Source organism: Halictus rubicundus, chromosome 13 (assembly GCF_050948215.1).
Source record: "Halictus rubicundus isolate RS-2024b chromosome 13, iyHalRubi1_principal, whole genome shotgun sequence".
NCBI classification, from domain to species: Eukaryota; Metazoa; Arthropoda; class Insecta; order Hymenoptera; family Halictidae; genus Halictus; species Halictus rubicundus.
Window position 1 is genome coordinate 11,873,916 of NC_135161.1, and position 12,847 is coordinate 11,886,762.

The following is a 12,847-nucleotide window of genomic DNA, read 5'->3' on the forward strand; positions in this document are numbered from 1 at the left end:
AGTGGCATTGTAATGGTCAAATAGCTTTGTATGCTTTACTGCATTATTTGATTTCGTTTTTTTTTTTAGATTATTAATGAATTAATCATACTTTCAATTTATTTTATGAAGATACATGCACATGAGGCAAACTACATATGTTTATAGTGGCATGTGTTTTTAATTACAGACCAAACCAAGACGAGTCATTTCTTTTAAGAGCTCGTTTCCCATTTGTGCAGGACTCTTCGTCACTATTACACCAGCCTGCAAATCAATTTTTTCCTCATAAAATAGTAAATTCTCAAATATAATCAAAATACAAAAGATAACGAGAATATTCGGACGATACAGTATAGTACAATAAATGAGAAAGGTACCTTTTCTAGTGCATTGATTTTATCTTGCGCGCCACCTTTTCCTCCCGAAATAATTGCACCAGCATGTCCCATTCTTCGTCCAGGTGGGGCAGTAATACCAGCAATGAATGATACAACTGGTTTAACTTTGGCTCCCTGAAATAACATGGAATAGTTAATATGTTTGCACAACCGTCAGTAGTTTCATAATTTTTACTTTCAAGAGTTTGGTAGATTCTTTTGGAGTACTAGGATTGATAAAGGATCAACGACGGGTTATTAGTAGAGGTGTACGAGAACCCGCTCCGATCTCGAATAAAATTCTTGACCTAACGGGTTCCTGCACACCTCTAGTTATTAGGATAGGATGGGATCAAGGTACCAATAATTCGGAAGAGCAACCAACAGTATTCTTTTCAATGAGATATTCTGCTGCTTTCTCTTCTGCGCTTCCACCAATTTCGCCAATCATTATGATGCCATCACAATCCGGATCTCTAAGAAATACATCTAGGCAATCAATGAAGTCAGTCCCATTAAACGGGTCTCCACCGATTCCAATACAAAGTGTTTGCCCAAGACCAGCCTGGAAATAATATGTTTCTTTATTATGTGCATCATGTTTCAATGTAAACTGGATTTCAAATTAATTATAAAACAGTCTATATTCGGAGGAAATATTATTCACTTACAAGGGTTGTCTGATTCACTGCTTCATATGTCAAAGTTCCAGATCTTGACACAATACCAACTTTTCCTTTCTGATGTATATGCCCTGGCATAATACCTATTTTACACTAAAAGAATGGATAACAAAAAACAATTAATGAAGTAATTGTGTACGTGTATAGGTTTACTAGGGATTTAAAATATCTGTACTTGTTCAGGAGCTATTATTCCTGGACAGTTTGGTCCAATAAGTCGACACTTGTTCTGCTCTAGAAGTCGCCTTTTCACTTTGACCATATCATGTTGTGGAATACCTTCTGTGATACATACAATAAGGGGCATTTCAGCATCAATGGCCTCCATGATAGCTGCCGCCGCACCTGGTGGAGGCACATAGATGACTGTTGCAGTAGCTCCAGTGGCTTCCTTAGCCTAAAGAATAAGTTTAATTGAATTCTTCAATAATTGATATTTTTACGTCCACTGTTCCATGTTATGATATACAAAGTATCCAAAAAATCTACATGTACAAAAGAATATTGGTAACAAACCTCTTTTACAGATTTAAAGACTGGCTTCCCAAGGTGATCTGTACCAGCTTTTTTAGGATTAACGCCTCCTACTACTTTGGTACCATAATCAATAGCCTGTTGACTATGAAATGTTCCTTGTTTACCAGTGAATCCTTGACATATGACTTTGGTATTGGAATCGATTTTTAAATTTTTCCTAGTTTCTGAATAATTGAATCTTACTTGAGTACGTAATAAGTTTCCACAATTTCTGACTAAAAATGAAAAAGAAAATAATTCATTATGATGAAATGTGCACAAGTTTATTATAAAGTATGGAACTTTCATTGAAATATATTTTAATGGGTATTATAATAATATATTATTTTATGACATAGACATATTTCGCATAAGTATTGTTTAAGCCAGATGTTATTTATAGCGACACTATCAAATATCTTTCCTTTTGGGTCAAGGTTCATTGAATATACATCATCCAATGATGTCTCATTGATCGGTATGACATTTGATTTGACAGATGGAAAAATTAATTGTCACAGAAATATGCATGTAAAACATTGCATACGATGTAAGAACAAAAAGTAGTATTTGCAAGAAGAACATGATGCATATGGTAAAGATTGAATAAGAAGAAAAGGGTGAATGTAATATAAAATCAAATTTGTATTTCAGTAATAGATGTTCGGAAAGAGCAAGATTTCGATTGAAAATTGTTGAATCATTCGTTAATTTTTCAATTGGAACGAGTTTACATTGACAAGCTAATCAATTAAAAGCACTCTTCCCTATGAAGATGAATTACGAATAATTATTCGTGTCCTTATATAATGGAGTATGAACGTAAACGCGGGATATCAGGTGTATTTTTAGTTTCTGAAATAACGACAGGAATCACGTGTACAGTAGTGAAATCTCACAGTATTTCCACAAACACGTACTTATAGATTTAAAAATCAAGAGGGGCGTAATCTTAAGGTCGCAGGGCACAAGAAAATCGTTCGAATATTACCTGTGAATTTTGAAAATGTTCTGACAGCCACAGCCATGGTTTTAATTGATATATTAGTTAAAAATTGTTAACGAATAATATTAAATTACTGGAGGACCACCATTAAGAGGACTAACTTCTGTGGACTAACGAGAAGGCTTAGTCCGACAGAAAATACACGGACAAAGTGCAGTTATCGCATGTAGGATCTGTTTCTACGAATTCGTTACGAACTTATCAAGTGACAGGAACATTGAGCACGAAACTGATTGGTCGGACAGAATGTGAACCTCTTCCTTCAATCCGGTTCTCAATGAAGACACTTTTTAATAAACTAAATAACAGCCGGTAACAGCTTGATAAATCATTAAAAAATCTCTGTAAGCTAAAAAAAAATATTTACAATTTTGTTTATCTTCGATGACCTAATCCAAAAGGTCGATATCTAAGATAATAATCTTAAGCACCATAAAATAATGAATATCAAGAAATTTTTAGCAGATAAAATACTATATCAGAAATAAAATTCATAACTTCAAAACTTGTAGTTCAGTCTTTAATTTAAAATTATTAATTATTAAATTTTGCCAATAATAGTGGGTCAGTCGGGTCTCTGTATCTCTTGTACGTACAGTATATTATTGTGAAAATCATTATAGTGTAAATTATAGACGTTTAAATGGTAATGTACAAAATGCACTTAGTTGTTTCTGTGGATATTTATTGTAAAAATGTTTGGTGAACAGTTTCCCGAGTTTTACGGCCGGTCTACTGATAGAGGTAACATTGGTTGAAGTAATTTTTGTGAAAATTTTCTTTGCGGATTTGTAAGGAGTTATTAACGAAAAACACGGACTAATCAGAGCGCGGTTACAGCGGACGGATTCCGGCTCGGCCAATGCCAATGCCGCGTTTAGTTGAAGCTGCGCTCTGATTGGTCCGTATTTTTCGTTAATAACTCCTTAACAAAACTCGGGAATGATCCGTTTCAAGGAAGTACAATATTTTTGGGACACCCTGTATACATGAAACGTATCGTAGTTTCATTCAGAAAATTTTTATTTTATAAATAAAAGCATACAGTGTAAGAATAAAAATGATTCTGTGAAGGAAGGCGTGTTACACAGTTAGTAGAATATTTCGGAACTAACGTAACGATTGTTCTGTGTCTCGGAAAGGTAGCATACTATATAATCAACGGAGACTGCCCAAAATTGAGCGTAGTTAATGAAAGTTACGATTGATGGTATCATAGTTGCCAAATGTAGATTACCGAAAGAAAGTCTACGTAGATTCTTCTTCGACTTTATTCTTATTACTGAGAAAAGAATTTAATTATATCGAAATTTTTATATGTATTAAACCTTCGTAAAAATTTCAAGTGATAGGATTATTTAGCCAATATTGACGTGCATAGATAGTGCTACATAATGACAGTGATGTATAGAAAATAAATATCTCGATAAAAATGACGTGGTGAAGAAAGCTTTATCGTTTTACGAAACCGTCGAAGGAATTGCAAGGTAAGTACCTACTTACACTTTCTTAACCCTTAATTTTAATATTGCATCAAGTGTTCGAGGAAGAAACAAGAACATTTCCCTGAAACGTCAATCGTTATGTACATTTTTATAAGATTCGAAATCGGAGTTATTTGACTCGCGCGATAAAAAGAATTTTTCTATATATTATTATACGTTACGTGATATGTACGTACTGATATACATATATGTGCATTGTATGTATTTAGGACATATTCTCCTTCGTTTTCGTCCTGCTCCAATATCCTATATTTGTAACACTTTCTTATCGTAATATGTTTATCACTATATATTAATTACTCGCTAATCGACTGTATATTTACTTCTTTCTATTATAATCAGTTCATTAAACGAGAATTCATGTCTAAGAATCATTGCTAATTGCAGTGTGGAGATACTGTTTACATCTGTTTGAGCAAGATCATTGAGTAATTAATTATTTTAAATAGGATGGAGGAAAGTGCAAGCTCCGAAAAAGTTTGGTGTAAGACTAAAGTGGAAGAGCAGAGTGGTTTGTATCCTGGAGAATCTGCAACGCAATCAATGGAAGCGAACTCCACTTCCTTAGCAGATATATTTGATACAGCATTTACATCTACAGTCGATCCGTCTCCTCAGCCAAGATTTAGTACAGGTTTATACCATTTATATGGAATATAATGAAATGAAACACCATATAATAGTATGCTAATCAATGATTTTTATTCTTTGCAGGAAATGAAATGGAGTATGAACATTTATTTGCAGAAAGTGATATAGAAGAGTCTGAAGTAACTCCTATTAATCCTGACATTAATCCTATTAATCCTATTAAGCAACAGTTAAGAGACATATATGGTGGAAGAGGTTGCGGAAAGTGTTATAGAAGACTTTTACACAAACCAAATTCACCAAAATGCAGTAGTGTGATGCACAAGTCAATAAGCGATCAACATGGTGATAGTTTAAGTATAGCTGGCCCATCTAGATTGTCAGATTTTGTTTCTAATAGGTATGAAGTATTGATACAAGGGAATCGCATTTTAATCAATGACTTCTACTTTCTTTCATGTTATTTTCCCTTTCTAGCACAATTAGATCGACAACAAACATCGGAAATATTTTTAATCGAGTTCCACAAAATATTGAAAATGATAGTGCCAATGAAGCCAACTCATATTATCATCAAATTTTGCCAAACGCAATTAATCCTCAACAATATTCTACTCGCCCAATAAGTAAAATCATTATTTCATAGAGTTGATTTTAATCAAATTCAAAATAATATATACCATAATTAATTTTTATTCATTAGGTAACGATGATGCACCATCAGCGCCAGACTTACAATTAGATTGGTTTTCTAGTAGCGATGATGAAGATGGTTCGGTTGAGGTTCTTGGAACAGTAAATCACAGTAATAAGGTAAGAAAATGTCATCAGTTTTATACCTTAAAATGATGTATAATAAACCTGTATCAGATAAGAACAATCTAATACGTTAAGTATTCAATGTAAACTATGATCGTTCAGCAGAATTCTGTACAAAATAACGAAGAGAATAATCGTCCTGTAACGGTGGTTGATTTGACGGTGGAGTCTGACGAGGAACATGCTCCGTCTACATCAACAACTCCCGTAGTAAATCCACGACCAGCAGATTATGTACATAAGTATGGAATACAATATTTTATTGCATACACGCCTACCGAATATTTTCTTCCATTAATTGCATTTAATAATTGTTTTAGCGAGAACAACTTCTATTGTATGCACGGCCCACCAGTTATACCTGTAATACATAGCCCAATGCTACGTAAGACCTAAGTTGTTAAATTAGATTCGTCATACTGTATCTGCTTCATTGTGTAGTTTTGTTTACGCGAAAAATATTTGTTGCAGCTATTAGTGGGATACGAAGAAGACGCATGCATCCTCGACAAGAAGAACTATGGAGGATTCAACAAGACATACAAGAGGTGCACAGGCGATACTTTTACGCAGGATCTTCATCGCATCACGCGTTAGTATAATGATAAAAATTCAACAGTCTATATTATGTTGTAATTCTCGTAATGATCTTTAGAAACACCATGCCGTGCGGCCGGCACATGCGTCAGCCGGCCTACCAACAACACATATGCAACAACGGGAATGCCAATCCTCCAAACAATCGCTGCAACGTTTCGGAAAGTGTGGCATCTCGATATTTTTCATACCGTGCACCAACGTCGCCGCGACGAACCGTTTATAACGACCCAGGAGCTCGCCCAAATTGCCCTTTGCTACGAGCAATGGTACTTGAATTATTCCATCAGAAACCTACAAATCAGGGCATGAAAACTGTCATAATGTCGGTTTCAGTTTTTTGTAACAGTTCTTCATAACTGTTTCAATCAAAAACCTTTATATAATAGTTTTAAACAGTTATTTTCGGAACCGTTTCAAGCCTGCTACAAATACATCTTCTAATTATATTGATTGCAGTAGCGTTAAATTTCCTTTTTCTAGGAGCTTGCTGTGGTGGAACCAAGACGACCAGAAATGCCGTCGATGTTTTTTCATCCATCGAATCATCCGGTATACGAAATGCAGCACATCCAGCAGCAAAGGATCAACGATCGGCAACGTCTCATCAACGATCTGCATCATGTTAATATCGGTCTTCAGAATGTGGTAAATTTTCGTGAATATTTTCAGCGAAGCTATTTTATTTATAGTTTGTTAGCTTTTTTATAGTTTGTGTGATGCATACGTGTATTTGAACATCCAGGAAAGATTTGCTCCACCCGATATGCTGATGCCATTGGCACCTTTGATGTCTCCGGTTTCACCATTACCGGGTCTTGAAGATTACATACGCCTCGTTGATTTACGACGGATGAGTCATACTAGCTGCGGAGCGACACAGGAGTCTATTGAAAGGCATACATTCCCTCACAAGTACAAACGGGTAATGAATCATTCAATATATGCGCACACAGGTTTCCCAAGATTAGTAATGCTGAGATTACCGCCAAATATATTCCCACAAAATCTCTTTTATATCTGATATTATTATGTGATCTTTGTTAATCGGTTGCCGGTTCTTGTCTGCAGGTTGAGAAAATTGAGAATGGCGAAAGTGCTCTTGAAAAATGTACTATATGTTTGTCTGAATTTGAAGACTGCGAATGTGTCAGGTACAACATATTTTCTATACGATGATATGATGTTTCAGAATGTATCGAACAGCGTTGTCGTGTGTAGAATTAGTTTAACAAGAAGACACATGTTACACCTAATTTGAGCAGCTCAAGTAGGAAAAGATCTTGCATAATAATTGCTGATCTGTACTAGCAGTTCTGAAATATCTTGTTACAAGCTATTTAAGCAAACTACAAAATCTCTATAAATATTTTTCCATCTTTTTTTCCGCAGGAGGCTTCCATGCATGCATTTATTTCACATAGACTGCGTCGATCAGTGGTTGCGCACTAACAAACGCTGTCCTATATGTCGGGTGGATATTGAAATTTTTCTACCCAAGGAGCTTGCCGCTACCGCATAGTTTAAGGTCGATTTTACCCATCTATTTTCATTTTTAAATACGAGCAGGTAATATTCGCATTTTTTTTTTAAAAAGAAAAAAAAACAACACTTTAAGATATCCTATCCATGGGTAAACCATTTCTCTGACGCTACTATGAATGTTGGTGTATCCAATTTTACTGTGAATAATCAAAAATATCGATAACTGAACAGAACTAAGTTCCTGGAGCTGTAGGCGAGGTTTTTTGTTTTAACATTATTCTATCCTTGTATCCATTTCGTGGGTATTAATGATAATATTGTACATAAGACACGTTAGATTTGTTCATTGTGCGTTTATTGTAATATTCAAATTTTGTATTTCGTTCTTTTCGATGATTTGTCGCGTCATGGCGCTTCGAATGATAACAATCTCACGAGTTAGTTTATGTAGCGAAGAGTGTTCTCGACATTTCGTATCCTGCTGTTTTATTATGCGTGACAACGAGAAGGTGATATGTTACTTGCTGAAATTTTCGAAGCCATTGCCGACATTGCGCATCATTTGTTTCAGTTACGAAAGGGAAAGAAAAGAACGTGAACTAATAAGATTCATACAAAAGTATTTTATCCATGTGTTATTCAATTCTACTGGGTGCTATATCAATATAAAGTCTATATACACTGAACGTATTTTAATAATTTTTGAAACTGTTAAACACTACATATTGATATATAAGTAAGCTCCCTGCGAGGCTATGTAAAATTTTCATAAGTTTTTATATTAAACGAGCTTTTTAACGAACGCGTATCTGAATAATTCTAGGGATGTGTGTATCTATAAAAATTTCACGAGGTTTTCGTTGGTGATTCTGGTATCGAGACAATGCATTTCGTTTCTTCTATTTTGAAATTGAACGCCGAAGTTTCTCTTAAAGGATAGGTAAAGCAGGCTTTTAATAACACAAACAAAATTGTCGAGAGTCAGGTCAGAAATCGAAGGAGCATAATGAACAAATAAGCAAATACCGTAGAAAAATTCTAAAGAGTAAGTATAACTAAACTGAGCACATACTCTTGTCAGTACGCTATGTGATGCTACTGTGTAATATATATATATAATATGTAATATATCTATGTATATTACGTATACACTATTATGCAGTAGTATTACATAGAATTATTTTCAGCAGTACGTTAACTATAAGCAGCGTAATTTTGTAATCCGTTATCAATAACTATAATTCGACTCCGCTCTCAACATTTATATAAAAATGAAAAGAAACTATCTTCACCAAGTGTATTTGCAATCGAATAGAAAGAGAAAAGAGCGAAAAAAGAAAGAAAAAGAAACGGACTATTTTTACTTGTTTTTTTTTTTGTACAAACGACATAGATGCCTTTTCAAAGAGAAGATATCTGATAAATGCCCTTGATTTTTATACTGAAAGAAAAGAACATTAGCGCGGTCGGGGAACGTCTCGACGCGTCGAGTTAGCAGTAAGTATCGCGTTTTGCGTGATTTTCTGAATGTATCATTAGACGAGAAACTGTATGACGCAGCCACCACTAAGTTAACAAATCGAGAGACTATTCAATTAACTAAGCACACCTGTGTTCAGCCTAATTAGCGAAGCTAAGTCAGATATAGTTACAAATTACTCAAATTAAATGGATCGACTATTTTCTATAATATCAGGTTCCGAAATGCAGGTTTTGTGGTAGCGCATGTACAGGTCGGTTTGTTTCCAAGAAAATGCTATCGATACTTGTCCAGTTGGAAACTCGTCTCGCAAAGGATAAAAAGCAGTTTGAACGAACTACAAACACGAATATTTTGGACCTTTCCCATTCATTCTATAAGGTAACGGAAAACTGTTGTAGAAGATAATTGACTGTACTGTACAGTATATTACATTAGTCTATTGTAAAAAAAGTTATTTAGATCGTAATGTAATCAAAACGACACTGAAACGTAGGAAGCTGCAATCAAATCTATTGTTACCGAACTTCCATTATCCGAACACAGAAAGTGAATTGATCAGTTTCAACGATGTTACCGTACCGAATGTATTCCGAATCTTTTTTATCTGAGTCGTTTTACGAATGAGCTGTAGCGAAATCAGAACCGTTCAATAGTGTTTGGAAAAAATGTACCGAGCTACAATGATCACGGGTATTATATCCTATTTTTCGAAAGAAGAGACGCGACGTTTGTGTACTCTCCCACAATCACTATCAATTGATTGCCGACTGCGATTATCAGTGGTATCTCAGACCTTTCCTTTCAAAAAATAGACTATGAATCCAAGAGGAGCAACTCGTGTAACAGATTGAAAATAAAGTGATTTATAGTAATTTTGTTTTAGAAGAACTGTATGTCACATTTTTTTAACTTTTAGTGTATGTTACTTATCATTTTTTAATTGTTACTTTATATATCTTTTTTTATTTAAACATTACGAATCTTTACGCATTTTTAGGATATTCAAATGTCTAAGATACAAGAAAAAGTGTATATTGATAAAAATTAATAATATTTAGACTACTAGAAATATTTTTCTTATTTCATCAAACCAAGTGTGAAAATGGGAGTTTGCATAAAGATCCACAGTCTGATCTAACTATTTTATAAATTTGTATAATTATACTATGAAATCAATTTTACATTGAAAATGATCCTGCAAAAGAGTTCGTATGTTTTTCCAAACAGTCACACGAGTTGGTGCTCTTACTGTTCTATACGACGACTTGAATGCCTTCAATTACGTGGACTTACGATTAATATAATCAACAAATCATCACCGGACCGATGAACATGAACTTTTCTTCAGGTGTTCTGACTTTTTGTCAGTCAATCGATATTTGAAAATTCGTTTACTAGTATAGTTTAACCGTGGTGTTGTTCAGTCAGGTATATTTAAATAGAAAACTCGAGTCGATTTCGCAAGTTTTTTACCACGAACAATGACTGTTTCATTTCTTAAGATTTATATCGCAAGGAGTATACTTTTGTGAACGGTACCGTAAGTTTTCAGTATTCCACAATGATTTGTTCATACTTGAATATCGAAGAACGTGTAGCGTCCGTGTACCGAAATAAGTGGCCGTGGCTAAACAAACGTAATTATTTAATTAATCGATACCACCCGGTAACAATAATTATTACCGTTCCACTTGAATTGTAATTAAGATTTTACTATTTTTATTGAATTTATTTCGACGAAACCGCGGGTCCCGAGTGTTCGAGGCGTTTGTATACTTTGTCTAACGTAAATGCGAGCGCACGATTCGTTTCGATAATCACTAATATTAATTTCGACTCGTACACACAGTACTCGATAGAATAAATGTCAGGATAGATTTCAACGGCAGAACGTTGTATCCTATGGAAAATGAAATTGCTATTATAATCGTTCGCGGCTCGTATACTAGGCAAGACGAATAAAGTTGCATAAAAGGAGAAGGAAAAAAAAAGAAGGGTACGCATGTGTCTGTGTTACGTTAACAAAACTGGCTACGTATGTAAAACGTATCTCTCATGCTTCCACTCCTGACGATCGAGTGGGCACCTACCTATACATAGAACACAGTTTATCAACTATGTACATTGAAGGAACTTCGTAAATTTTAAGTATATAAATTGTACATGTTATTATAGGAATGTAACGCAATGTTAAATGTATCAATCTATTGTTAAAATGTCAGAGTAAAAATTATTCAAAATAAATCACATACGAGAAGGGAACAGGCGTACGTATATTGTTACCGAGAGTATCTTTCCGATCGATTATAATGCAGACATGTAACAAACGATCGGACAACTCATCGTCGCTTTTTCATAATGCGTGGCCTTTTAATCTATTGTTCATGAACGGTCAATGGAATTTTTCAACGTTCGCCACTTTGTTTAAAACATGCATACCTTGCGTAAAGAGAGTAGGTGTGAGTCACCTAACATTTTCACCTGAAGTATCTCCGTTGCTTTTAGCATCACGAGAAAATGTCATGAAAAACACGTGTTTGTCTCACTGGAGAAATTATTCTGACAAGGACTTTTTTCCTCAAGGTCGCACTTTCTGATATTTCAAGGTCATTCTTTAAAGCGGGCCCTGATTAGTGCAAGTACCTAGTTAACCGATGAAAACAAAGATTCTACTAGGTTTGAGGCGTTGACCTTGAGATGACCTTCAAGGAAGTTACTCTTTAAAAAGCATAATTCGACAAACAAGGTGCTCGTGCGCGAGCATTTGTTAAAATAAACTTTCCATAGACTTTTTCAAAGCCGTCGATCTCTCGGAAAAACTGTTTGCATGAAACATTTATTTGCATTTATTTAAACATTTTTAGAAGGAAGATCATAAATTATTGTTAGCATTTCACACCTCGAGACAAGAGTTACGGCACCAACCGATGGTAGAATTGTTATTGTTCTCGCAATAGGATTCACAACAAATATGTACACGAGATAACTGCATGCTCCCAGCGAACTAATTCGATAGTTAATCGTCTTTACACAGAAGATCGGAATGTTCGCAATTATCTTCTGCTTTTAAGAGGCGTATTATAAATTAACACTGAACGTCGGTGCGCGAGGTGTGTTCATAAAATAAAGAGAATGAGACTCGGCTCAGTTGCAAAGTCATGTAGAAAGGTTTTGGTTTATTACTGACAGGATCAGGAAGTCAGTATCAGCCGGATCGTTTCAGTTTCAATGACGGGGGGGGGGGGGAAAAAAAACAAGTTGACGCGTTCTCTGTCGATCATTTCCCCCAGGTCATTTTGAAAAAAAAGTCCCGATTGATTTATTCTTCGGCATTGCCCGCGCGCGTCTGATTTATGTCAAGAACTCGCCAAAGATTAATTAAGGGGATATTCTTCCACAAATTCTTCGAGCACATTCAAAAATATGTTTGCAAGAGGGTTTCACGTGAAAAAATAAGTCGAAAATGTAGAATAACATTTTCTCACACGACGCTTTATTTTCGAGAAAATCCAGTTGGAATCGCGTCTGACCACTGCCTACCGTTTCTACTTACAAATGTGAAGCGCGCGAGCTTGACGGATTCTCGAGGTCAATTTTCAACTTTTCTGCTTCTAAAAAATCACACGTGTGCTTCAAATACCGCTGAACACGTGTGCGAAATCCCAATGCGGAAGGTTCGACAGTTTTCCCGAAAAAAATTCCTAAAAATTCGCGGTAAAACGGCCTCGAAAACCAGAATAGCCCCGTTGAACCTAAACGGAACAGAGAGTCTGCACGGACTTCCTGTTCCATTCAACTCCGTG

General features: G+C 35.2%; 2 protein-coding genes and 1 long non-coding RNA gene across 5 annotated transcripts in view; 1 reads left to right on the forward strand and 2 right to left on the reverse strand.

Annotated features, from left to right (window-relative positions):
• LOC143360565 (uncharacterized) overlaps positions 1-12,847 on the reverse strand; it is a 272,755-nt gene that overhangs the window by 165,017 nt on the left and 94,891 nt on the right. The window lies entirely within an intron of this gene.
• Positions 52-2,775, reverse strand: Scsalpha1 (Succinyl-coenzyme A synthetase alpha subunit 1). 2 transcript variants are annotated; one of them, XM_076799524.1, is made up of 7 exons: positions 2,550-2,775; positions 1,559-1,794; positions 1,218-1,439; positions 1,031-1,135; positions 721-924; positions 360-494; positions 52-246 (listed from the first exon to the last, which is right to left on the reverse strand). In XM_076799524.1, exons 1-7 carry the CDS (start codon positions 2,584-2,586, stop codon positions 160-162), a joined length of 1,026 nt encoding a protein of 341 aa, XP_076655639.1. In that variant the 5' UTR covers positions 2,587-2,775; the 3' UTR covers positions 52-159. The 2 variants fall into 2 exon arrangements, with proteins under 2 accessions (XP_076655639.1, XP_076655640.1); XM_076799525.1 differs by having other exon boundaries at positions 745-924; positions 2,550-2,769.
• On the forward strand, positions 3,517-7,664 carry LOC143360733 (uncharacterized). 2 transcript variants are annotated; one of them, XM_076799846.1, is made up of 13 exons: positions 3,517-4,051; positions 4,519-4,703; positions 4,784-5,060; positions 5,138-5,286; positions 5,364-5,473; positions 5,582-5,721; positions 5,800-5,864; positions 5,951-6,071; positions 6,135-6,345; positions 6,560-6,724; positions 6,822-7,001; positions 7,148-7,230; positions 7,469-7,664. In XM_076799846.1, the coding sequence occupies exons 2-13, from the start codon at positions 4,520-4,522 to the stop codon at positions 7,596-7,598; spliced, it is 1,815 nt and encodes a 604-aa protein (XP_076655961.1). In that variant the 5' UTR covers positions 3,517-4,051; position 4,519; the 3' UTR covers positions 7,599-7,664. The 2 variants fall into 2 exon arrangements, with proteins under 2 accessions (XP_076655961.1, XP_076655962.1); XM_076799847.1 differs by having other exon boundaries at positions 3,518-4,051; positions 5,585-5,721.